At 42.9% G+C, this 27,799-nt stretch overlaps 1 protein-coding gene across 3 annotated transcripts in view; it reads right to left on the bottom strand.

The window, feature by feature from the left end:
* The window catches only part of SLC4A4 (solute carrier family 4 member 4), a 366,663-nt gene that overhangs the window by 298,635 nt on the left and 40,229 nt on the right, over nt 1-27,799 (bottom strand). For 2 of the 3 annotated variants that reach the window (XM_040237034.1, XM_040237035.1), the window contains exons 1-2: nt 13,138-18,219; nt 12,728-12,801 (exon numbers count right to left, since the gene is read on the bottom strand). In XM_040237034.1, coding sequence (XP_040092968.1) covers nt 12,728-12,801; nt 13,138-13,229 — 166 coding nt within the window. In that variant the 5' untranslated portion in view covers nt 13,230-18,219. Of the gene's footprint in view, nt 1-12,727; nt 12,802-13,137; nt 18,220-27,799 lie in introns of those variants that run through there. The other variant, XM_040237036.1, reaches the window with a different exon arrangement.

Raw genomic sequence — 27,799 nt, 5'->3', positions numbered from 1 at the left:
TGCACACATTCACACTCTCATTCTAACCGCATTGTCTGTCTGCGACTCTCTTCTGGCTTCCCTTTTAGCACTAGCCTAAGCCCTGCTGGGCAATAGGAAGAGTAGACTTAGTCACTATAGACAGATAATCCACTATATAGTCAATGCACTCCCAGCTAATCAGGTATCAAACACCTAATATTAGTTCACATAATTCCCTCCTCTCACACACCTGTACATAGGTAAATGAGATTTGGATCATGTGGTGGGGTGGGGGGGTGGCAGGGGGGCAGAGGGAGCAAGTTGGAGGGGGCTAAAACAATGACCAAGAAAGAGAGAAAGTGCTACGAATGACTCAAACTAGCATCAGTTCAGTTCAGTCGCTCAGTCATGTCCGACTCTTTGTGACCCCATGAATCACAGCACGCCAGGCCTCCCTGTCCATCACCATCTCCCAGAGTTCACTCAGACTCACGTCCATCGAGTCGGTGATGCCATCCAGCCATCTCATCCTCTGTCGTCCCCTTCTCCTCCTGCCCCAACCCCTCCCAGCATCAGAGTCTTTTCCAATGAGTCAACTCTTCGCATGAGGTGGCCAAAGTACTGGAGCTTCAGCTTTAGCATCATTCCTTCCAAAGAAATCCCAGGGCTGATCTCCTTCAGAATGGACTGGTTGGATCTCCTTGCAGTCCAAGGGACTCTCAAGAGTCTTCTCCAACACCACAGTGCAAAAGCATCACTTAAGCCCAATTCCAGAATCATCATGACTATGATTTTCCACATGCACCCAGGAAAAGAAGACAACATTCACTGACAGCAGCACGGAATCACAATTTCAGAACTGAAATGACCTTAAATATCACCTGATTAAACCTCTTCATGTACCAATGAACCAAGTAAAGCCAAATAGCTAGTGATGTAGAGGCTGGGACTCTTGGAGCTCCTGGTTAAAGAAGGTTTCCTTTCTTACTTCCCCACTACCATGGTACCTACACTCCACCCTACCCCCTATATTCCACTGTCTGCAAAATATAGCCAAGTGGGGAAAAAAAGATTAACCTTTTCAAGTTAGCAAGTACAAAAGAAGACAAAACAGGCTCAGGAATTCTCTGAAAAAATGTGTCTTATAATCACAGAATGACAAGTTTAAATCTACAACCCTTAGCTCTGTAAACTGCCCCAGAATATGAAGACACCTGTCCTCCCATGAGCACCTGTGGTTGTGCAGCCACAGGTCACGGGCTTGTGCCTTCTTTCCCTTGCACCTTTTCACAAGCTCTCCCAACACTTTTTATTCTTCTGCATTCAGTTCTTCCTATTCCCTGCTCTTCCAGGCTCTCCTTCCAGCACTCACCCAGCTTCCTTTCTAAGATGCAAAGGGACCATACCCCAAGCACACATTTTGGAAGGAGCACTGTCCCGGTAAAGTTAAGAGGTCTGGCTCCTTGTCCTAGTGTTCCAAATTACCATCAGCATTACTGCAAGCAAATCACTTTACCTGCTCAAAGGCTTGTCTCTCCATCTGTAAGGTTAGAACGCTAAGCTACATTATTTCGTAGATCCTTTTGAGCTCTAAACGTTCTATAATAATTCTAAGGATTTTAATTGGTTAAGTATAAAGAAGCACATAAGGGAAAGGCTAAAAGGATTTCTACTATTTCTCAAAGTCCCTCCACAACTACTTATGATGGTAGTTTTCTCTTTGGCCATTCTTTAATCTCCTCTGATTTGACTCTTTCCTGACAATGCCACCTAGACTGCTAAAAGCCACCAATCACCCTTTCCTGCCAAATCGACCAGTTACTTTTCGCTCCTCATCTACTTGACTCCAGGCAGCACTCAGCACTGTCCATCACTGGCTCCTTGTTGAAAACAGTCTTCTCTTGGCCTCAGAAGACTTCTATGATTGCTCCTTCTCAGTGTCCAAAGCTTGGCATTAAAGAACATAGGCCAGTCCTCCTCCCACCTTTTTTTCTTCCTTTGGTAATGTAATCCATTCTTGTGGCTTTATTTTTTAACATTTTGTTTTGGGGATTTAAAAAAAATATTTCTTTATTTATGGGTTTATTTGGCTGTGCCAGGTCTTCATTGCAACATATGGGATCTAGTTCCCCGACTAGGGATCGAATGCCGACCCCCTGCACTGACAGCAAGGAGTCTTAGCCACTGGACCAAGGAAGTCCCCCTATGGCTTCAAATACTAGCTAGCTCCCTGGGATTCCCAAACTTCTATCCCATCCCTATCCTTTCTTTTTAGCTCCAGCTTGTGTGGCCAAGTACCTGCTTTAGAGTTCTACTGAATGTCTCACAGGGGTCTCAAAGTCAAAAAGCTGAACGCCTACCTTCCTTTACTACTATCCCTCCAGTGTCCCTCATCACAAATGGCATGTAAGTCCCCAAACTGCTCAAAGCAGAAATCCAAAAGTAATCACCCCCCACCTGCACATCTTTCCATCAGCAAGTGCTGGCAATTCAACCCCTCTTTTTTGTCCCAGGCTAAACCCTAAAATCACCTCTCAGTTGAATCTTAGCAACAGTCTCCCCACTTTTATCTCTGTCCTCTTAGGATGCTTTCTCCACTCATCAGCCAAAGAGATGTTTTCTAAAATGCAAATTTTGTCTTGTCACTTTCCTGCTTACAACACTCTGTAGTGGCTCCCCAATGCACACTAAATGAATCCTAAATCTTTAGCAAAGTCATGAATTATCTGGGTTCCACCCACTTCTCAGAGAAGGCACTGGCACCCCACTCCAGTACTCCTGCCTGGAAAAATCCCATGGAGGGAGGAGCCTGGTAGGTTGCAGTCCATGGGGTCGTGAAGAGTCGGACACGACTGAGCGACTTCACTTTCACTTTTCACTTTCCTGCATTGGAGAAGGAAATGGCAACACACTCCAGTGTTCTTGCCTAGAGAATCCCAGGGATGGCAGAGCGTGGTGGGCTGCCGTCTATGAGGTCACACAGAGTCGACACAACTGACACGACTTAGCAGCAGCAGCATCCACTTCCAGCCATTCTCCTGGTTCATGTGGTCCAGCTGCATGGGCCTTATTTTCACTTCTTAAACGCCTACTCACCACTGGGCCTTCACACATGCTGGCCTAGGAGGTTTGCCTCCTTCTTGACCTAGCTAATCCTCTTAACCCTTTAGGTCTCAAGTTAACATCACTCTACAGGAGATACATATCTTGGTCTCCATGTATACTCACCCACAGGCATGATATACTCTCTAAATTATCGTATCAACCAACTTTGTGTCCTTAAATGATGATGAGTTGATGTGACAACACATTAGTTACTGACCTAATTGGAATATGTTATCACTTTCAGTAACACATTTGCCTGGAAAAGTAACATAGCAGAGCTTATATATCTCCAAGTGTTCTTACCATTTTTATAAGCTAAAAAAAGTTACTAAAAGCTTTGTCCATCAAAGTTAATGAGAAGAGTTAATGAAATGCACTCAGTCTTGTCTGACTCTTTGCAACCCCATGGACTACACAGTCCATGGAATTCTCCAGGCCAGAATACTGGAGTGGGCAGCTGTTCCCTTCTCCAGGAGATCGTCCCAACCCGGGATCAAATCCATGTCTTGTGCATTGCAGATGGATTCTTTGCCAGCTGAACCACAAGGGAAGAGAAGAGTTAACATAGATAATAATCAGCTAACTTGTTGATTATCAGATATCAGTACTAGCTTTAGTCAGGAAGCACTGCAGTCACAGCAAGCACTTGAGAAACTGTTAAACACAAAAATAAATCACAGGCAAGGACCAGACCCAAAGAAGTTAACACCTTAAATTTACAGGATTCATCCTGAGGATTTCAAATTAGTTTCTTTAGATGGGGAAACAGTAGAAACAGTGTCAGACTTTATTTTGGGGGGCTCCAAAATCACTGCAGATGGTGACTGCTGCCATGAAATTAAAAGACGCTTACTCCTTGGAAGAAAAGTTATGACCAACCTAGATAGTATATTCAAAAGCAGAGACATTACTTTGCCAACTAAGGTCCGTCTAGTCAAGGCTATGGTTTTTCCTGTGGTCGTGTATGGATGTGAGAGTTGGACTGTGAAGAAGGCTGAACGCCGAAGAATTGATGCTTTTGAACTGTGGTGTTGGAGAAGACTCTTGAGAGTCCCTTGGACTGCAAGGAGATCCAACCAGTCCATTCTGAAGGAGATCAACCCAGGGATTTCTTTGGAAGGAATGATGCTAAAGCTGAAGCTCCAGTACTTTGGCCACCTCATGCGAAGAGTTGACTCATTGGAAAAGACTCTGATGCTGGGAGGGATTGGAGGCAGGAGGAGAAGGGGACGACCGAGGATGAGATGGCTGGATGGCATCACCGACTTGATGGACGTGAGTCTGAGTGCACTCCAGGAGATGGTGATGGACAGGGAGGCCTGGTGTGCTGCGATTCATGGGGTCACAAAGAGTCGGACACGACTGAGCAACTGAACTGAACTGAACTGATACCCCTGGCCGTCTATAGGGTCACACAGAGTCAGACATGACTGAAGTGACTTAGCAGCAGCAGCAGCATACCCCTAGCAAAACTAGGAGATAAGGAAGCACCAATGCTGTTTCTTAGCACGAAAATCTGAGATTCAGAAATTAAGTAATTTGACAATGGCTTACTGCAAATGTCAGAATCCTTAGAGCATCTCTAGTAGGTGGAGAAGAAGATAGGTTATTAACTGCACTCTGCATGAAGAAAACGCAACCACACAAACATGATCGGCCTCATGTCACCCAGAAAGACAGGGCAGAGCCAAGAACAGAAATAGGTCCTGAGAGTCCTGGTTGTCCACCACATTCCCTAACTCACAATACAGACTGAATTAAAGTATCTCAAACACCAGACGCTGACTGAATTTGCCAAATACATGTATCTATTGGATTCAACTGTGTGCTTTCATTCTACATCCAAGACACTATCTTTATCTTTCAGCAAGGATAGAATCACACTGAAAATTTAATAATCAACTAGGGGGTAGGGTTGTGATTTAACTAATTCATAAAATGTGTGACTCTGGCCCTCTAAAGCTGGTATGTTGGCTGATTTCACGAAAATTCAGACACTCCTTTTGATTTCCAGAAGTTTTGGGCTTGTCAAAGGTATTGAGTAACCCACCATTAAGAGGGAGTAGAATCACGTCCCAAGAGGGTTGAGTCTGCTCTCCTTTCAAAGTCAACAGAGTATCAAGAAAGGTGAACATGTTGGATCTAGCACTTAGGATGGCTGACTTCTAATTCTAACTCTTGATAAAGGTAAGAACAATTCATCAGATTTAAAAGCTTTTGCAGCTATTCAGGGAAGGGAGTTATTTAAGTCACCTCTACTAATGATTCAATGGGTGTCACTCACCACCCTCCTTCCCTTCACCTTCATCCCACCTGGCAATCAGCCGCTTCAGGGGCACAATATTTGGAACCTCCTGTGAACTCCTACTATGGCAGGCTCTCACCTCAGTCCCCTACGTGCTATCAGCCAAAAAAGTGAAATGAAACAGAACAAAACCAAATCCCATCAGCATGCCCACTTCAGCAACGGGAGGGCCTCCACTGAACTTTATTCAGTTTTATTCTACTCTTACTCTACTCTCCCTCATCAGACCCACTTTTCAATTCCCAATGACTTTGAATCTTATAATGATAAAAATGGGGAAACACTTAGCTCAGGTTTGAATACTTAGTATTATTTCTATGCTATTGCATAATCTCATTGAATTGGCACCTAAATTATATAACAGCCAGTAGAGAACAGAATTATTCTAGTTCATGCTACACATGGGGAAAGGAAAAAAAGAAAAAAATATATATAGTGTGTATGTGTGTTTATATACATTACATATATAATAAACCCTTGAATCCTCCTCATTGGTAGGAAAATACCACACACTTAAATCTGTTTTCCAGAAGGGTAACTTTGCAGGCCTTATTATAAAGGGTATACATTTATAATTTATCCTATATGCAAGTATAATTAGTATATCTTTTCTTGGAAGAGGAGACAATTTCACAAATTAGAGGTAATGTCTATCGGAGAAATCTAACCATGAAAACCAGATCTCACACCCAGAGCCTAAAAGGAATCAGAACATGTTCAAAGAGAAATAGACAGCAGGCCTCAGGAAAATTCTCTTGACCTTCCTGGCTTGCCTCTTCCAAAGCAAGAAGCAGTATGTAAGTGTGGTTATTAGGAAGGCAAGGGATAGATGTCAGTAAAGATGAATTAAGAAAATAATGGGTTCAGGATGGAGGGGACATATATGCCTACAGTTGATTCATACTGATGTATGACAAAAACTATCACAATATTGTAAAGTAATTATCCTCCAATTAAAATAAATAAATAAAATTTTAAAAAAGAAAATAAGAAACATTTTGGTAGTTCAAATTTTTTGGAATGATAATCACTGAAAATTATTGGTGAGGTTATATCAATCAGAAAGCGAAAGAATAAGACAGTGATATAGTATAAAGTAGGCTTCCCCAGTGGTTCAGCAGTAAAGAATCCGCCTGCAATGCAGGAGCCTCAGGATATGTGGGTTCAATCTCTGGGTCAGGAAGATCCCCTGGAGAAGGGCATGGCAACCCACTCCAGTATTCTTGCCTGGAGAATCCCACAGACAGAGGAGCCTGGCAGGCTACAGTCCATAGGGTTCCAAAGAGCTGAACACCACTGAAGCGACTTAGCATGCACACACGCCTTGTATAAAGTACTCCTATGCCTAATGTCAAGTACAGCAGCAACACTGTTTCTGGTCATTATTAAAACAGTTCTATGGTGAATGGTGTGTTTGATTCTCATTGTGCAGAACCAAGAAATTCGAAATCCAAACTTTAAGTTTTGTTCTTCACTTATGCAATGCTTCAGGAATATAGCAAGTTTTAAACTTTTATTCCCAAACTGATGTTTAGTCACTCTGCCTTAACAACACATGAAAATTACAAATGATAGATTCCCCAAAATCAATATGAAACAACTCATCTCAAAAATAGGAGCAGATACAAAGCTTCAAGAAAGAAACTCAACCGTAGACAAAATTTGCTGCAAGTGTATTATTTCAGAATTTCTGGATCCTTGGAAAACATGACTCAAGTACCAAGTTCAATTCTGCAAACTTCTTGCCATAAAAGAATGGAGTCACCTAGGACAGAAAGTGGCTTCCAGAAGGCTTGAGCCCATACTGTACCACCAGGGAATTCTCTACAATTGGAAAACTCTGAGAAAGGGATGTCTGATTCCTGCTTCCAACCCCCATGGAATTATCATCTGATTTCCTTGAAGCTCAAGAAACCTATATACAAATACAGCAGGAGGTGTCAGAGAGCTGGGTGCTGCCTGCTTCAGGACCTCTGGCAGGCTTCCTGCTGAGGCCATGACGAGAAAGCAGCAGGCCGCTGGGAGAGGTCTGTGTGGGTTCAAAGTGCTCTGGGAACCCAGGCTACTTTTCAAGGGTCAACCCTTAAAACACCTGACCACACTTCCTCCAAGCTCGCCAACGTGTGGATACATTGTTCCTCTTAAGAAGGCTTTTCCTTCAGCAATATTTGCCCAAGTATTTCCTCTGTACACACTGTTTTCTGGGCAATTATAGAGAACAGGAGAGAGGAGGTCAGCAAAATGTAACCCGACACTTAGATCCAGCGCTCAGAATAGCGCTGACCCCAACCAGCCCCTCCCTTCCCATCTCCTTCCTTCTCATCCACTAGGTTCTCATTCACTCCTTCTTGGCAATTACGTTTTTTGACCATTGTAATGATTAACAAATGTCCACCAGGCCCCGCCTTTTCTTTAGAATACTACCTCCTCCAATACACATAAATATATCATCACAATATCCTCCAGTGAAAAATAGGTTTAAGTCATTATGATTTCATGTCTGTAAAATGTTGAGATCTTGACCTCCCAAAACACAAAAGCCACCAGTTCACCACTTCAGTCTCTCTCTTCAAAATACAAAGCAAAAGAAGGAAAAAGAATATGGTGGATGTGTTTATGGGGCTTCTTTTTCTTATCAGTATAAATGATGTACATACATCAATGACCTTTGCAAAATCAACTAGGATCGTTAGAAAAAATATCATCTCATATGACTAAGAGAAGAGAAATCTCTAACTGAAAATTTAAACAAAGGCTTTAGAGGCCTATATAAATCAATTCTATGTATGCTTCATTTGGTTTATTTACACATTCATTTCTTCACTCTTTCAACAAATATTTAGTGAATGTCTATTTTGTTCCTGACCCTGTCCTACTTTTTTACTTTTATTTCCCTAAAAATAACCTTCCTGTAAATTCCATGAATTTTCAACAACACACTCTCTCTTAATGCCCAACAGTAGACCTGGGAATTTGTAGAATTATTCTTCCATTTGGACAGATGGGAGCGCATTTCCTCTTGTTCTTGGTTTTGAATGGAAGAGGAAAACCACTACAATATATCATAATGGATTTGAGAGCACTGATCAAACTTCAGAAATGCAGACCCATTTCAGCCAATATTGTATTTCTGTACTTTATGTTTCCTGAGTTGCTGCTTAGGATTGATGTTAAGAAAAGGGCCCCTCGTCATGAAGTTAGAGTTGCCAAGGCTTGCCGGGGAGTTACCTAGCCTTGCAGAGCCAAGGCCTTATCTCAAAGGATAAGGTGGAGTTTGCTCTTTTCCCCCTATTGCGAAATATGAGAATATTAAGTAATCTGTTTATATCATACAGATCCAAAACCCTGGCTGACTTTTTAAAGGATAAAATATCCATAGAATTTCCTCCTCTTTAGAAAAAGCTAGCTGGGATCTTCCTCTCTCAACCTTGGTTCACCCAACAAAATTTGCCAATTTCCCCTAAGTGTGTCTGAAATGAAAAATCAGTCTTGTTCCTCATAGTGGACATTTCTGGGTCCCCTTGAAAAGCAAGGAGATCAAACCAGTCAATCCTGAAGGAAATCAACCCTGAAAATTCACTGGAAGGACTGAAGCTGAAGCTCCAGTACTTTGGCTACCTGATAGAGCTGACTCACTGGAAAAGACCCTGATGCTGAGAAAGATTGAGGGCAGAAGGAGAAAGTGGTGTCAGAGGATGAGATGGGTTGGATGGCATCACTGACTCAATGGACATGAGTCTGAGCAAACTCAGGAAAACAGTGAAGGACAGGGAAGCCTGGAGTGCTGCAGTCCATGGGGTCACAAAGAGCTGGACCTGACTTAGCGACTGAACAAGAACAACTGGTAACATCAATGTGTCATCTAACAGACCAATTCTACAGAAATGCCTGGGCTGGAGCTGGAGCCTGTGGGTATAAAAACAAACATGGCATCTGAAATGTTACAAAGTTTAAATGAGTTTACCCACGGTAACCACTCTATGCCAAAAATATTAGCTTCACCAAACACACCACTGAAAGAGCAGACATACAAGCTTCTCTTTATTTTAAAGATTAAAATTGACACTTGGTTTCCTTTCTCAAGAGTATCTTTTTAAACCATTGTTATAAATGTACAAGAGGCCTGCATGCTAAGTCGCTTCAGTCATATGCGATTCCATATCCTATGGACTGTAGCCCGCCAGGCTCCTCTGTCCATGGGGTTCTCCAGGCAAGAATACTGGAGTGAGTTGCCATGCCCTCCTCCAGGGGATCTTCCTGACCCAAGGATCGAACCCGCGTCTCCTTTGTCTCCTGCACAGGCAAGAGTGTTCTTTACCACTGACATCACCTGGGAAGCCCGGTTTATCAGGCAAACTACAATGAAAAAGAGCTTTAGATCTTTAAACATATCCCACATAGACAAATTCACTATTTAAACAGAAGATGCCCCCTCTTCTGATTTACTCTATTCTTAGTGAGTTTGCAGCTGATGGTTTTCTATTGAGTTTTTAGAATGCTGATTAAGTGTCATGCCACCCACTGAGAGTAAAGTTGAACCAGGTGAATTGAGGGTGTGGTTGAAAGTCTCAGTCTGTCTCCCTTCCTCAGAACTACAGCATCAGAAAGAACTATGAGGCAGCATTTGACTCTTTTTGCCTTCAAGCTGAGATGAATCCAATCATCCCAAATTGAGCGACCTTAGAAAAAATTTTAAAGCATAATCATTTCAAAATAACCAGAGTTACTGGAGGTCACTCGTTTAATGGGAGTGCAGCTTATTAGTGCAAATTACCCTAAAAAGCAAAGTTTTAAGTTCACTTTTGCCAAGTGTGCTGCAATATACCTCAACCATATTTATTCCAGAAGCAAGAGAAAAATACTTTTTGGGTAAAAGGAAACGTGTTTGATAACAGAAATGTTAGGTGTTCCAGGTCCTTGCCCTTTGAATTTCTGATCCTTAAACTAGAGCACTTACTTTGGACATAAATGTACCAGAAACTCAGCTACTTCACAACAAAAATAAGTCTTCTTTAAGAATACTCTTCTCCATGCAATTAAAAATATGAGATAGACTCATGTCCTTGAGGAAAATGTTCCCATCAAAATCCTGATCAGAGGTATTGACAGTCAAATCAATTGTATCTTCATTCTCAACCACTAGAATCATGGTAAGCCATTCAAACCCATCTCCATTTCAACTTCCTTACCCTGTCACCTAGAGTTACTGGTTACTCTCACCAGATGAAGCCAGGTGAGAAAATGGGAAGGTCAACTGGGAAGGCACTGAATTAGAAACAGTAGTTCCTAATTATATTTCATGACCTGTACTTTAAGGACCCCATACCATTGGATGCCTCCACCAGTCATGGCCATAAGCAGCCATCCTTCATAGGCTCAGCATCCAACAACAGCGACTAGCTAAACAGGCTTTAAAAGAAATGTAACCAACCCACACTCCACTCAACACGAAAGATTATCATTAAAATAGAAGTTTCACCAGAAGAGGAAAACACACAAAATCCATACAGCAAGGTGAATCACCACAAAGCCAATCAATTTTACAGATATTTTGATCACCTTTGTCTTTTTTGCTTCTCCTTATCTGCAGATTTGTGTGCTACTCATTACATTGTTGTCTTAATTTTCTGCTTGAAAAATCAAGGGGAAAACTGCAGGAAATAAACTTATTAGTCAAAGTGTTAAGAAACCCATGTATAATATCCTGCTCCAGTAAAGCGCTGTCAATCCTACAGATATTACAAACTCAAAAAGTGATTAACATCTCCTGAGAACTTAGCTAGAGGGTTATTCTCAAGGAACATACTCACACACAGAGTACATCTCATCCCCAAGCTCTCACTGATTTTTCGACTTTAATTGTTCTGAAATGATCAGATATTTGCTCAGTCCTACAGTGTTTCTTAATAGTTATCTGCTATAACTTTAAGATTCTTATCTCCTCTTTGACACTGACTGGGACAGTGACATGATGACCACATGGAGACTTAGCATCAAGGGTTACAAGAATCTTAAGACAAAAGTTTTACTATTTTGCTTTCACTAGCTTGGCATTTTCCCACAGTCATGCTGTAAAAGTGCAAGGAACCCATAAAACAATAAGAACAAAAATATTGTGGTTTCCTTTTTCCTAAGAAACATAGGCATCAACTTCTAATTAGTCAGCCTCAAGAGCGTACATGCGGGAAGTGGGAAGGTGGGGGTGAGGGGAACCCACCCTCCGACACTACACAATCAGAAGAAACTCATCAAGGAGACCTAATGGCCACTTTATTCAAACTACCCCAGGTGAAACAGGAGCATCACTTGCCTGGAATCTGGTATTGAGACTGGTTGAAGACTCACTCCAAAACACACAGCACCCACCTTCTTTACCCAACCCCACCACCTCCCTGGTCCCAGTCTTTGGTAGGCATTAAGTAATTTACCAAACAGTACCAATCAGACTAGGGAGTTTTCAAAATACATATGAATTCATTCTCAGGTGATTTTAATGGGTAGAATTTATGATGTTGTTAATCAGTAAGTTTTACTTAACTTTATGAATACTGTCTAAAACCTTGCTTATTTTTAAAACTGTCATTATAAATGTTAGTAATACCCTGTATATCTGTGATGCCTTCACATGCTTATTTTAATAACTATTAATTAAACCCTGCCTCCTCACTATCAAATAAGTAGGATTATTCCCATATTACTGATAAGTGAAGAGACAAGAGAAGAGAAAACATACTGAAAGCACCATAATACCAGCTAAAATTTAACTCTTCTTTGGTTTTTAACTGGCACTGGGGAACATTAGCAAAAGAGTTCCTCAGGGGTTCTAAGTAAAAAAAAAAAAATACTTGTCCATCTTTTCCTAACAGAGATGCATCTGTAATTGCCACTCTTTATATCCTCAGCTTAGACTCATGCTTCTTGCAGCAATGGTATCATTCTCTCTCTGTAACATCTGCTTCTCTATCCTGCAGGCTACAAGGAAGATATTAGAAGATACTGCCAAATATATCTATATAAATCTAGCAGCCTCCTTGAATTAGTCATTGGAGGGCGGTTAATATAATCTGGCAAAATATTTATTTTTGACAGAGAAGCACAGCTAACATAGGAACCTGCTTCAAAATCAGATCTTTTTTTCTTGTTGTTACCTATGCAGGACCACACTGATTCAGATTCTGACAGTCCAGTGAAGTTCTTAGAATTACTTTCTGTGCTGAAGCAAAATGTGGAGATGAAATGAAACTCCAGAGATCAACTTGGGTTTTTAACTTCAAAATTATAAGACATATGCCATGTATGGGTGCTATAAAGACTCATGTATACAAATACAGACTTCCCCAGGCCCATCAAACTCACCTTCTACTTCTTCTTCATCACACACATGCTTAAGGAAGGAAGCCCCTCTGTCCAGGACAGCTTCATCCTCCATCCTATAGTAATAAAAAAGAAAAAAAGAATGCTCAGACTTCTCCTTGAGGGAGCCACTTGACGAAGCCCAGCTTCTGGGCAGATGAACCTGCAAGCTGCTGCTCATGTTAACAGGGCAGAGTCCCTCTTCCTTTGGTGTTTGCTGCTCCTTCGCTCCTTCAGCTCCTCTCATCGGGTGCTTGAGAATATGCCGGTCCCACATAGCTTCCGTTCTAACCTTGACAGGGCCCCCGCAGAGACAGGTAAGAGAAAATCATTTCAATCCTGGAGGCTGGATGTTGGGGGTTCTCCCCTTTGGGATCTGCCCCCAAAAAAAGATGAAAAGAAAAAAAAAATACCAAGAGAGGAAGTTTGGTGTGCCTGGAGTGCTCGTGATGGTCGTTTGTGGAAATCCAGCTTCAGTGCTTAGCTCTTTAAACACCCACTGCATAAAAATGTATACCCTCACACACACACGCACACATGCACACCCACCCACACACAGAAAGCGACAGGGAGTTAGGCTACTGCACAGTGGGAGCCTAGCTTCCAGCCAGCCTCTTAATACCAGCACAGCCCAGTATTCTCTGTTGAGTGGCAAGCTTTGAGTCACATGTTGGCCTTACGGAAATCTGACATCTGAGGATTATCCAGCAACCCCGGCTTCGGCAACGGTCACATATATATGCCCCCCATTCATTCATTTTCCACATTCTTATCGCACGTCTCTGTCTATGTATATCTGTCCTGTTAACTCTTCCCTGAAGGGCATGAAGTGCTGCATTTTGTAACCATATTATGCTGCCCTCCTGTCTCCTTACATAATAGGATCTACTCTGCAATTTCCTAGGCTAAATAAGACCTCAGGATCCATCCAAGTAATGACAGCGTTTGTACGGCCTCCCAATGCCAAATGTGTCTCTGGTTTATAGAACGAGGTAAGGTTGATTTCCATATTCGGTGACTCCTTTTCATTGCATCAACTTTGATATACAGAATTCCATGAACTCTATTTATAGTGAAAGCAGAAAGAACTCTCGAATTGCTCAAATGCTGCTACTGTCGTACCGGTCTAGAAACAAAGAACTTTCTCTGGGGACAGCTGCTCTATGTCATACCATACACGAGCCCCGCCAGAGAACCAAATGTTCACTCTGTATTCTATTCATCCAGTTATGTGCTCAGGCATTGAATACTGTGGGTCTGTTTTCCATATTGTCTTTGTAACTTATTCTTGTGCTTCCCATATTTGTTATCATCTATATGAGATGCACTGAATTCACTTTTTCTTCCTTTCTATTTCAGGAGCATTTCCATCTCACAAAGCAACCATCTGAGCTTAAAAAGTCAGAAATTTGGTGTCAGGGAGACACCAGTTTAAAAAGCCTATTCGTACCTGTATCACCTGGAGCAAAGTATCCAAATTTTTAAGCCTCAGTTTTTCCATCCAGGAAATTGGAGGTAATAATATCAACTATGTGGGACTGCTTTGAAATTAAAATCAGGTAACACACATAAAAGCACTCAGTTTTGTCCCAGCACCTCTTACAGGTTTCATAAAGTTATGTTTCTTTCCTGTCTTCTTTCCTTTTTTCTTTTTTGCCTAACCTGGGTTGGCAGACAATGCCATAAAAAAACTCATTACTCTGGAAAGTTGAAGAATCTTTTCTTCTGGGATATGGCTCTTACACACAGAAGTTCATCTTTTTCCTCTTCTATACTCAAACTAAAAATATAAAACTAAATGCAAACAGGAAATGGGTCAGCAAGCAGGATCACGGTAAAAAAGAAAATGCTGTGAAGACTTGAGAGGTCAAATCAGTTACCAGCCTCTATGAGCCTCTGTTTTCCATGAAGATTAAATTATCCAACATACTTACCAATTCAGCAAATATTTATTTAGTGTCTGCTATGTTCCTGCCACTCTTGGAACTGGTACTCTTGGGAGGGAGAGGAACACATCTCTGAATAAGCCAGGCAAAATGCCTCAGAAACTAATAATAAATAGATGAACAAGATAATCTTAGATACCATTAAGTGCAATGCAGGAAAAAAAATAATAGTGGGCTACTTAGCATAAGGTGATTCAGATGTGGCTTCTGAGAAGGTGACATTTGAGTAGAGGCAAAAATGTTAGGAAGGAACCAGGCATTTAAGAATCCAGGGGCAGAATATTCCAAGTAAAGGGAATAGCAATGCAAAGGCCCTAAAAGGGGAAGAAGTTTAGCATGTTTCAGGAACAGAGTAAGGCCAGAAAGACTGGACAGAAGGATGGAAGATCACTGGGAAGTAACAATGTGGAGGGAATCAGGGCCACACAGGCCACGGTAAGCAATTAGAATTTTAGGTGTTATGGCAGCCCCTGAAGAGTTTTCAGATGGAAAGGGACTTGACCTGCTTTGTCTTTTAAAAGACCACTCTGGCTGTTATGTGAAAAATTCATGCATGCGTGTTAAGCCACTTCAGTCGTGTCCAACTCATTGTAACCCCATGGACTGTAGCGCACCAGGCTCCTCTGTCCATGGAATTTTCCCAGGCAAGAATACTAGAGTGGGTTGTCGTTTCCTCCTCTAGGGGATCTTCCCAACCTAAGGATGGAAACCGCATTTCTTAAGTCTCCAGTTTCTTTTAGTCAGGATGTTTCCTCACTAAAAGAGACTAGGAAACTATCTCAGGAGCCCAGGGAAGACTACAGGAAAAACATGTTTCAAGGAAGGAATCAAGAGTTTTTTTCTGACAAGGTTATGGTTGAGATGCTTATTATATATGAAAAAGGAACTGTCAGGCACACAACTAGAGGTCAAAGTCTGGAGCTCAGGAGCCAAGGGCTGGGGATAAAAATTGGGAATCAATGAATAAAGCTGGTGTCTGAAGTTATTACTAGATGATATCATCCAGGAAGAAAACGCAGAAATAGAGAAGCTGACATAAGACCAAGTGCCAGGCATGCCGGGCATGCCAACATTTACAAGCAGGGCAGAGGAACAAAAGCAGTCAGTGAGGTAAGAGGAAAACCAGGAAACAGTGATGTCAAGGAAGCTGAGAAAAGAGAGTGCTGCTCCTGAGAGGCTGAGAAAGAATCAGAATAAAAAGGGGTTTGGCAATAGGGAGGCCATTGGTGATGATGACCAAAGCACTTGAAACATACCATACACAGTGCTAGACACACACAGACAGCATTCAATCATCCCCTTTTCTCTTTCCTGACATCCGCTCTTCATTCATTAGTGAATATTTGCTGAGTACCTACTAAGGGCCCTTCTGGGCACTGAATATACAGTGATGAGCAAGACAGACAAAGGCTCTAGTGTAATTACATCCTTCTTCTCGAAGACGTCCCCTAGCAATCTGAGGGCTGATCCAAAGAGCAAGAACCCACCAGTAATACAGCATTTGTAGACCTAGATAAAGATGACAGGTTAGGGGAGAAATCTCCTTAAAAGACCCTGGAAACACAACAAAATACTGGATCCTGTACTACTGCATCTACACTCCGAGTACTTACTATCTCCCCTTCAGGAAACAAAGAGTAGTACAGCCCACATTTCTTTTCAAAGTGCGTGCTTTCTGGTCCTATGCTGCTACTGCTGCTGCTGCTGCTGCTAAGTCACGTCAGTCGTGTCCGACTCTGTGCGACCCCACAGACGGCAGCCCACCAGGCTCCCCCATCCCTGGGATTCTCTAGGCAAGAACACTGGAGTGGGTTGCCATTTCCTCCTCTAATGCAGGAAAGTGAAAAGTAAAAGTGAAGTCACTCAGTCGTGTCCGACTCTTAGTGACCCCATGGACTGCAGCCCACCAGGCTCCTGCATCCATGGGATTTTCCAGGCACGAGTACTGGAGGGGGGTGCCATTGCCTTCTCCGTTCTGGTCCTATAAACCTACAGAATCCAACACAACTTCCTGTAGTCATTTCTGCACCCCTACCACTAACCAAGCTGGTCCCAAAGCCATTTACTAACTTTTCACACATTTCCTCAATGAAAAGGTTAGCCTTTGCACCTAAGCTCTTCCCCAAATCGCACACAGCAAACAATCAAAGCAGAAGTGAAGGAAGTAAACAGTAACAACTGAAGGAGACTGGACAAGCTTTAATGATTAAAGCTTTAATCACTTCCTAGGCGGAGAAAACCATCCAGCCTGACTGAAGGACTGTCTACAGGCTCCGGGTCAGAGGGAGCATAATGGTAGGGGCATTCTTTGGCTCTTTGATACATATTTCACATTCCCTCCAAGACTATACATAGCAAGTAACTAGAAACCCAGTTCTTTCTGGTGGACATGCGGAGCATCTGTAAGCACCCTCCTCCCTGTAAAAAGTGCAAAGGAAAATGCAAACTGAAAATATAGAACCTGCATGCCCAGAGCAGCCCTTTCCTTGTCAAGAGCAAGTGCAGCCTGGCACATCTGGGCTTTGACACAGAATTCAGGGATTTTATAGCTTTCTTCCATCTTTATACCACAAGTGTCCATTGTTGGGGTTTGTGCACCCCCACCCGAGACCAAATCCTCTCAGCAGTTGCTTGCTATTATTAGTAAGACAGAGATATCTTTTAAAATGCCCTGTCTGATCCAACTAGTTTTTCTCTCTATCAGTGGGAAGAAATGAACTCCTCTAGTTCCTCATCAGGCCCCCAAAATCTACGCTAAAATGTTCCTTTCACACCAACTGCACTTGCTGAAAACAAAGAAGGGAGGGAGCATGCTTCTAAACAGTTCCCTAGGCTGCTCTTGTCGCCAGCATGAGGCAAAGTTCAGAATAGATTTGGAAGCTTCTCACCAGCATCACGGGGAGAAGGGTCATACCAGTCAGTATAAAATCCACGCGGGGCCAACACTGCCTTCCTTCAGCAGGACCTCTGACAGCAGAAGTCAGACCCCTTCCCCCAGCAATCCACATAACCAATGTGGGGCTTCTCCCATCCTCTGTTATGCTGGGAGCTGCAAGTGATTTAACTGTAACCCATGTCAAATCAGCTGCCAAACGGACCGGCCCTCAACAGCCGGTCCTAATCACTGCACAGGCTTGTAAGGGTGACTTAAGCCTGGCACGAGAAACATTTGTGCAAAACTGTCGGCCATTGGGCCCTGGGCACCCATCTACATTCCACCCCTCTGAGTTCCCAGCCCTAGAGCCCTCGCCAACTGCCAACGTGCTCACCAGCTAGTCCACACAGCGCATGCAGCTGCCACTCAGCCAGTCAGCAAGTGGCAGGCCGCCAGCACGCAAGTTTCAGAATGCGAGCATGCCCCGTCACAGTGCTGCTAAAGGTTGAAGGTCTCTGTGTGCTAGCCTTTAGATTTGCCTCACTTGCCCTCCCACCGCTCTCCTCTCATCCCTCCCGGGTTCTGCCTCCCACGGTAGCATTTCACTCGTCTCTATAGTAACAGCATCTGGTTTCAGGGTTATAACTTTATGCACAGCATTTCTCCTCAGAAGCAAGGGCTTTTGCCAAAGGATGCACTAGCAGCAAAAAGGCTGCTGCTTAAGGTGGAGCCACGCGTTCCCTTGTCACCCCCCGGAATGAGGCTACGTTCTCAGCTGCAGGGTCAGAGCAGCGGCAACGCTCAGACCCAGGGAAGCAGAAAACAGCCCTTCCACCTTGGCATGCTCATGTGGACAGAGGGGAATCATTCTGGAGCTTGCAGCCCCACTCCCACCGCCAGCCCCTCTCCTCCACACCCTGCTCTCCACTTAGCTGCACGGGGATCGAGTGAATACTGGGGCTTCCTGGCTACTTTCAAGAAGGCACCAGACCATGCACGGCACCCTCAGGAGCAGAGTAGCTCCAGTTGTTCATGAGTCTGTATCTGAGCTCAACACCACTGGTTCTTTCCGTGCATACAGCTTAAAATTTACTACTTAACCTCATATTTAAACTCATCTCACTTTATCCTCACTAGCCTGATCTGTTTACAAGAGCCAGGGAACCCCGTAATCTCTCACTTTACAACAGCTTTCCCATGCACAGCAAATGTTTACACACATGCCCGCACACACCAAAGTGACGCACGCAGGGGAGTGGACAAGTACCAGGAAGTGAAGAGTTGTATTATCATTGTTATTAGTTGTTGCTGCTGTAAATTGATATTTACACTGTGGGTAAGGGCCTTTCCTTGAGGGGAACAAGGAGTTCAATCTCAAGTCTCAGAGGTCACACACACACACACACACACACACACACACACGTCTCACACACACACACACACCCCTCTCCAAATTCTATTTCCTATTCAAATCATCTCTAAGAAGTGGGGAACCGTTGGCATCACCAATCATTTGCCAGTGTAACGTTTTCAAACTCTGGAAACCACACTGTTTTATTGGTGTCTTTGTTGTTTTGGAAAATCTGCCTTCCACGTTTTCAACATACACGTAAAGGACCAGTTAGTTCTCCAAAAGCACAGGCAACAGGGGCCAGCAATCCCAGCGCTGCAAAGAATACTGCCATCTATCGGCCACACGTGTTCACTACAGGGAAGTGGAGGGCAGGAGCGGAGGAAAAGTTGCAACTGTTTCCTTCCCAACTTCACTAGACCCTATCAGTGCTGAGAGGGCCTTTGGCTTCCATAGGGAGGAAAGAGAAGGACGTGGGTGCTGGCTTAATCATGGAGGGTGCTGGCTTAACCGTGGAGACTGCTGGAGCTCTGGAAATACCCACTGGGGAAAAGAAACTTCAGTGTGGCAAGCCCGAAAGATGATTAATGGCAGAGGTGAGTGCCAGCAATCAGGAGGCAACAAAGCCAAATAGGTCCCCTCAGCAGAGTTCGCAAGGCCCCTCAGTTCAGTTCAGTCTCTCAGTTGTGTCTGATTCTTTGCCACCCCATGGACTGCAGCACACCAGGCTTCCCTGTCCATCACCATCTCCTGGAGCTTGCTCAAACTCATGTCCATCAAGTCAGTGATGCCTCAGTTCAGTTCAGTTCAGTTGCTCAGTCGTGTCCAACTCTTTGCGACCCCATGAATTGCAGCACGCCAGGCCTCCCTGTCCATCACCAACTCCCGGAGTTCACCCAAACTCATGTCCATCGAGTCGGTGATGCCATCCAGCCATCTCATCCTCTGTCGTCCCCTTCTCCTCCTGCCCCCAATCCCTCCCAGCATCAGAGTCTTTTCCAATGAGTCAACTCTTCACATGTGTTAGCCAAAGTACTGGATGGAGTTTCAGCTTTAGCATCAGCCCTTCCAAAGAACACCCAGGACTGATCTCCTTCAGAATGGACTGGTTGGATCTCCTTGTAGTCCAAGGGACTTTCAAGAGTTTTCTTGCCTCATCAGGCTGTAAATGCATCAATACACAGGCCCCAGGCCAGGGATAAAGGGATGACAGCCCCTCACAAAACCAGACTGCAGACTGGATAAAAGATGAAAACTGAATCCCGAACAGGATCACACCAACATAATTCTGGACTTAAGAACTGCAGATTTTTTAAATGACCAAATTTTAGATATGAAGGACAGGTTAGTGTGACCAGAATACAGAGATGGCAGAAGTGGTGTTTGTTGTTATAAAAAGGTGACAGAAAACAGATTTGGAAATTTCAAATCCAACTCCTTGCTGACTTGGTCCTGTTGAGCATCTCACTTGTGGTGATGAATACATAAATCTACACAGGTTATAAAACTATACAGAATGGGAAACACATACACACACATACAAAGAAATGAGTACAAACTGAGGAAATCTGAATAACTGCATTATATGTGATCAGAAAATCCTGGTTGTGATATTATACCAAAATCCTGGTTGTGATATACTAAAGTTTTGCAAAAGTTAACAGTGGGGGCAAACTAGCCATATAGAAGTGATCTCTTTGTATTAGTTCTAAAAATACATGTGAATCTATATTTATTTCAATTAAAGTTTCAGTTAAAAAAGCTCATCTGCAAATCTGCTTTTTTAAACTTTATTTCACATGATGGTCAGTTACAGAAGCTGGTCCATCCATACATATGCAGAATCAAGTAAAATGGTGCAAATCCCAGACATGCACTTTAGTAATTGTAACCTTGGGAAAGTTAGCTAACCACTCGCTTCAATTGTCCTTAAAAATGACCCTAAAACACTTGATAAGTGATTCAGGAGATTAAACATGTTCCCAGAGTAAATAAATTTAATTAATTTTAGTTGAATCTAAATCTAAGCCTTCAAGGACCCAGAAAGTATAGTAATTAACAGTCCTACAATCCCAAAGGCTGTAATTCTGTCCCCATGAGCAAATGCATGGCAGTATCAACTGGGGAGACCAGCAATGAACTGCCCCTCGAGGCTGGGTATCAAACTCCTCTCTCCCATCTTCTGCATGTTGGGGACAGTCTCCTACACTGTCTTCAGATGGCTGACTGAGTTCTGAAAGGCTGCAGCAGGCTCAGCAATAAACGACAAGAAAAGAACTGGTGGCATGGGACTTCCCTGGTCTTCCAGTGGCTAAAACTCCACTCCCGCAATGCATGGTTGGGAGGGGGCGCCCTGTGTTTGGTGCCTGGTCAGGGAACTAGATGCCACACACCACAACTAAAGACCCCATATGCAGCAATAAAAATCAAAGATCCTGCATGTCGCAATTAAGACTCAGTGCAGCAAAATAAATACACAAAGTTTTTAAAAAAGAACTGGTAGCAAGATGGAGACAGGGACTCTGGGTTGAGAAAGGGCATGGAAGCTCAGGAGTGGTGACAGATGAAAGGAGAATGTGCTGGAGAGGGTATTTCATGCTGAAAAAGGAACAGCTCGTCTGACCCCCTGGGACACCTGCCTGAATTACCCTTGAAACGTGAAGTGAAGTGTTAGTCACTCAAGTCGTGTCGGACTCTTTGAGACCTCATGGACTGCAGCCCACCAGGCTCCTCTGCCTATGGGATTCTCCAGGCGAGAATACTGGAGCGGGTTGCCATGCCCTCCTCCACGGGATCTTCCCAACCAAGGGATTGAACCTGGGTTTCCTGCATTGCAGGCAGATTCTTTACCATCTGAGCCACCAGGGAAGCCCGAATTACCCTTACATCATTTAATTTATTTTAATGGGTAGATCTACTTGCTTCCCCAACTACCATATGCTACAGCTTCTAACCAAAGTTCCTATGTCACAAATTCAGCACTTTGCCCAGTGAAAGTTTTCCTGGAGTTTTGACTGTTAAGGACAGGAAACGGAGGCTCCCTCCTCAACTCATAACTTGCAATTGTCTTTCCTCAAAGGCCCTGGAGTGAAAACAGAAAAATCCTAAGAGAGGGGGTAGGCTAAAATAGAAAGACTGGGACTTCTCTTCAGGAGTCAGGAGGGTGGCTCTGAGCACGTCCATCCTGTCCCCCCGAATCCAGTGCCAGGTCTCCAGCCAAGAGCCAGACTGAGCCAGCTGTCATGTAAAAAAGGCAGAGTAAAGGGAAGAAGGGGAGCAACTCACAGGGTAAAAGTGGGAGAAAGGGCTTCGATAGCTGGAAACCCACCTTGCAACATGCCAACTTCAGGCTTAGAAGTGAGCGTATCATGACTGGATTGCTACCTGCCCTCCCACTGATGGTTTCTAACTGGTCCTCCTGGCTCTGAACTCACTCCTCACTTATCCATACATCCAGAGAACACACAGTCTGGTATCATTCTCCTTTTAAAGATCATTTATTACATTGAAGATGAAGTCCAAACTACTCAAAATGGAACTGAAGGCTTATCATGAGCTTACACAGAGTTCCTGCCACTCTCCATACCATCCCACTCCCAGATCAGGCTACCATGCCTTTGTGGACATGCTATTTCCTCTAAATAACACGTTGCCCTGGTTAACCCATTCTTCTAGACCCTACTCTCTAGAACACTCTCTACATTCTTAGACACATCCTTCCCCAAAAAGAGCCACACTCCTTTCCCCATTCTTCACTGGCTCATTAAATGTGTCTGCTTCTCACGGAGCATGTACAACAGAAAATATCACCATCACTGAACCTCACACAACTGTCCTCGGACATATCATGGGAGACTTCCACATCACAGTATAAGCTCTTCGAAAGCAAATACCATCCTTCTGAAGTCTTTCTACTTCCAGATTCAAGCACAGTCACACACATAGTATAGTAAAAGTGAAGTTGCTCAGTCACGTCCAAGTCTTTGCAACCCCCATGGACTGTAGCCTATCAGGCTCCTTCAGTTCAGTTCAGTTCAGTTCAGTCGCTCAGTCGTGTCCGACTCTTTGTGACCCCATGAATCACAGCACACCAGGCCTCCCTGTCCATCACCAACTCCCGGAGTTCACTCAAACTCATGTCCATTGAGTCAGTGATGCCATCCAACCATCTCATCCTCTGTCATCCCCTTCTTCCCCTGCCCCCAATCCCTCCCAGCATCAGGGTCTTTTCCAATGAGTCAACTCTTCGCCTGAGGTGGCCAAAGTATTGGAGTTTCAGCTTCAGCATCAGTCCTTCCAATGAACACCCAGGACTGGTCTCCTTTAGGATGGACTGGTTGGATCTCCTTGCAGTCCAAGGGACTCGCAAGAGTCTTCTCCAGCACCACAGTTCAAAAGCCTTCTTCACAGTCCAACTCTCACATCTATACATGACCACTGGAAAAATCATAGCCTAGGCTCCTTAGTCCATGGAAATTTTCCAGGCAAGAGTACTGGAGTGGGTTGCCATTTCCTCTTTAAATGGTGAAGAATGAATGGATCAATCAATCAACTAACCTGGGATGCTATATCTACGACTTTGCCTTATGAAGGCCAACCACATCTGCTACCACCCATAGGCAGGCCAGCTGGCCAGCACATGATGCCATTTAAACTGGATTACAAACCATTACTCATGTTCCACTTGCACTACGCTATGAAAATAAAATATGTACTTTGGAAAAAAAAAACAAGTGAGGAAGGGGTACACTGAGGACACACACATGTTTGGAACTAACTGCATCTCTAAATGCAAAGACCTTGAGTGTAGTTTCAAACATGAACCCCATATACAAGCTAACTTTTAATCACTTGTCAAAACAGTGATTTGCTCCAAAGACTGGGGAAGAGGCTACACTATATCCCCTGAATGATGTTATGTCTGTGGGTGAATTATGAGATTTTTTAAAAATAATCTTAATTATTTTTCTCCTTATTACCTAACTTGAGAACTTAACCCTTTCTATAGACTATAATTATAATTGTACAGTAATATCTAAAATTAAAATCAAGAGAATTTCCCTTTGTCTACTTTTGAAAAAAAAGTTTAAAATTAAATAATTTTTTTAATGTATTAAAGTTAAGCAGTATCTAGATCTGTCACACAATAGGTTCAAAGTAAATATCTCCTTAATAACTATACAAATGAATAAACTTAAATCACAGCTTCGACTGCCTTAAAAATCCAGAAGAAGCGTGAGAAGCCATCAGTTTAGTTCAGTTCAGTCACTCAGTTGTGTCCAATTATTTGCAACGCCATGGACGCATGCCAGGCTTCCCTGTCCATCACCAACTCCTGAAGCTTGCTCAAACTCATATCCATCTTCTCGGTGATGCCATCCAACCATCTCATCCTCTGTCATCCCCTTCTCCTTCTGCCTTCAATATTTCCCAACATCAGGGAAATATAAGGTAACATAAGGTAAATACTTTCAACATCAGGGTATTTTCCAATGAGTCAAGTTCTTTGCATCAGGTGGCCAAAGTATTGGAGGTTCAGCTTCAGCATCAGGTGGCTGAAGTATTGGAGGTTCAGCTTCAGCATCAGTTCTTCCAATGAATATTCAGGACTGATCTTCTTTAGGATTGACAGGTTGGATTTCCTTGCAGCCCGAGGGACTCTCAAGAGTCTTCTCCAACACCACAGTTCAAAAGCATCAATTCTTCAACGCTCAGCTTTCTTTATGGTCCAACTCTCACATCCATACATGAGTATTGGAATAATCATAGCTTTGACTAGATGAACTTTTGTCAGCAAAGTAATGTCTCTGCTTTATAACATACTATCTAGGTTTGTCATAGGTTTTCTTCCAAGGAGCAAGCGTCTTTTAATTTCATGGCTGCAATTACCATCTGCACTGATTTTGGAGCCCAAGAAAATAAAGAGAAGGCTCAATTTTGTTCCTCAGCCTGCAACTAGACAAATAAAACTCTGTAATGTGTTTAGGTAAACCAATAAAGACGCTGGATAGCAAATACCTGCAAAAGGAAATTAGGATTTGAAATGTCAACATAAACTTTGAGCTCTGGAAATTGCAGCCTAACTTTAAAATTATACATAGTCAATGTTAATTATCTATAGTAATTAGCACAGGGACAACCCAGATAACCAGAGTTAATTTCGTATTTCTCCTCTGAGTCTGTGATTTGGCAGACATTCACTGCGGCTTTTACAGTGACCTCAGGTCAGATCCAGGTTGGCAGGTGGACAGGAACTCCAGAGTAGGCGTCTGTTCCGGGACACAGCGCTGGGAGTCAGCTAGAGGGCAGCTGAGCAGGTACAGCCCGTGACCTCCCACCTCTGACACCAAGAGCTGACCCTGAAGAAAACAGCCTTCCCTTCCCACCTCTACCTGAAGTGGCAGTCACTCCATTCACATCTTCCATCTTGAACCACCACAACAGGTAGCAAGGATGAGGCTCCTGGCATTCTACTGAGTTATTGCTACAAGCCAGGCACTGTGTTAAGCATCACGCATGTAATATTTCATTTGTTTTGCTGTAAAATTGTGCCCAGCTGGCTTAATAACAGGATGGGGCTGAAGGTTCTAGTTAAAAGATTTCAATACCTATAACAATGTGGGGACTGAGGATAGGGACTCTGATTATCAATTAATTTTTCAAAAGTCCCATGTTTAAAACATCTACTACATACCAAGTGTTGGGCTCATCACTTTACAATGCTTGCCTGATTCAATCCTCACGACAACCCCATAAGGTAAATACTTTCAACATACCCATGTAGAATTGTAGTTTTAAGTTGATAATTTACTCAAAATCACACAGTAAGCTAAGACCCAGGCAGGAAGTTTATCTTAAGCACTCTCCTATACCCCTTCATAATTAATCTAAAGGATGTCCATCAGGGATTACCTTCAAGAATCTTTTTTTTATCTTACTTAACTTCAATATGCCTTCACATAACTTCAGATTCTATCACTGACACTCACCTCTTACCCTATCTGGGTGTACCTACTGGCCTAAAGTTGTAGGATACTATGACAGGCTTCCCAAATAAATATCTTTATTTAATAAACACTGAGGTCAAGCTTACTATGTGCCAGTCACTGTTGTAACTGCTACAAATATTATTAGCTCATTTAATTCTTACAACAGTCAAGTATGTATCATTCTTATCATCATCAACTCTGAGGCACAGATAGATTAAGTAACTTACCCAAAGTCTCAGAGCTAATAATTCCCGAAGTCAGGATTCAAACCCAGGTTGTCTAGATCTCCAAGTCTGTGCTCTTAGCCACTACATGTCATGCTGCCTCCCTTCACCTAATTTGACTGATCTGTTCCAAACTCTCCAGGAATCCAGGCTCACAAAGATTAAACAGTTCTTTGGAGAAACAGCAGACTCACCAGAATACCTCCAGAGTATGCAGACCCTAGACATTCATAAAACTCCTCCTCCCAATCCTATTCTGCAAATGTTCAAACTCACAAATATCATGGTAACATATAATTTCTGATATAATATGTGGTCAAGTGTAACTATACGAGTTTCTGATTCAAGGAAAAGAGGGATACCAGGATGACCTGCAGTTCAGGGGGCGTGTCATCTGCCAGGTTCAGTCTGGGTTCACCAGTAGCACAGGGCTCACCATAAGCATCTCTACAGAGCACAAATGACTACATGGTATGACCCTTCAGGGCTACCAGCAAATAGCCAAAAGGTTCTACTGTATCAAAAATCAGAAGAATGCATCACTTCCCATGTGGGCTATATTACTAAGCGGAAAAACTACTTCATCTCATAAACGTGAAGTTTAAACATATAAGGTTAGACCTATAAGTGCTTAAACATATAAGCACTGCTCACTGTTACATGAACAATGAAGGTACTTCTCTAATCCACATTCCCTTACCAATGTCTCTTACCACAATACAGTAAGTCCTCTGCATACGAACCTTCAAGTTGCAAACTTTCAAAGATGTGAATATGCATTTGAGTGTCCAATGACATGTGAATCCACGTGTATGGTGTACACTGTCCCGTGTGCATCTCTGCAAGTAGCTGTGCTCTTGTATAGTTTACTGTACAGATCTGTATCGAGTACAATATACAGAATCTTTATAGAGAGTTGAATCAAGCAAGGAACCAGAACCTGTGCGTCAATGTCAGGCATGAGTGAAACTGCAGCTTGCCCCTCCACCTCCTATTGCTGATAATCCTTCAGCTCCACCTTCTCCCACCAGTTTACTGCTGTATGCCAACTGCTGTACTGTAATACTACACTTTTCAAAGTATTGGACCATAAGATTAAAAATGTTTTATTTTTTGTGTGTTTGTTTTTTATGTATTATTTGTATTTAAAAGTGTTATAAACCTATTCCTGTACAGTACTATACAGCCAATTGTGCTAGTTGGGTACTGAGGCTAACTCTGTTGGTCCTAAGAACAAACCGGAATTACCAACATGCTCTCAGAACAGAACTCATTCATATGAAGTAGACTGACTTACTTTTCAAAGTTTATCCTTCAGTTTCCTCAAGGAATCTCTCAGTGTATACTTGTGATCAAATTTTCCAAAGTTTAACTCATCTACTCACTGAACCAATTAATTGAGTGTCTCCTATGAATAGGCCTTATTCTAGGCACTAAGGATAAATCCATAGTGGAAAAATAGGCAAGAAGTAAAATTTAAAAGTAAACTGCATAATACATTAGAAGGTGATCCTGCTATGGAAAAAAATGTAAGCAAGGAAGAGATTTAGGGGGAGCTAGAGGGATGGGATAGAATAGAAGTCAGTTTTAAATAGGCAGTTAGGAGAGATCTCACTCAGTGACACTGAGCAGAGACTTGAAGGAGATGAGGAAGTAATTATTCAAGGGAAAAAACAAATACAAAGGCCCT

The sequence above is a fragment of the Oryx dammah genome, unplaced genomic scaffold (genome assembly GCF_014754425.2).
Source record: "Oryx dammah isolate SB20612 unplaced genomic scaffold, SCBI_Odam_1.1 HiC_scaffold_3, whole genome shotgun sequence".
Classification (NCBI taxonomy): domain Eukaryota; kingdom Metazoa; phylum Chordata; class Mammalia; order Artiodactyla; family Bovidae; genus Oryx; species Oryx dammah.
This window is presented reverse-complemented; position numbering and strand designations above follow the sequence as displayed.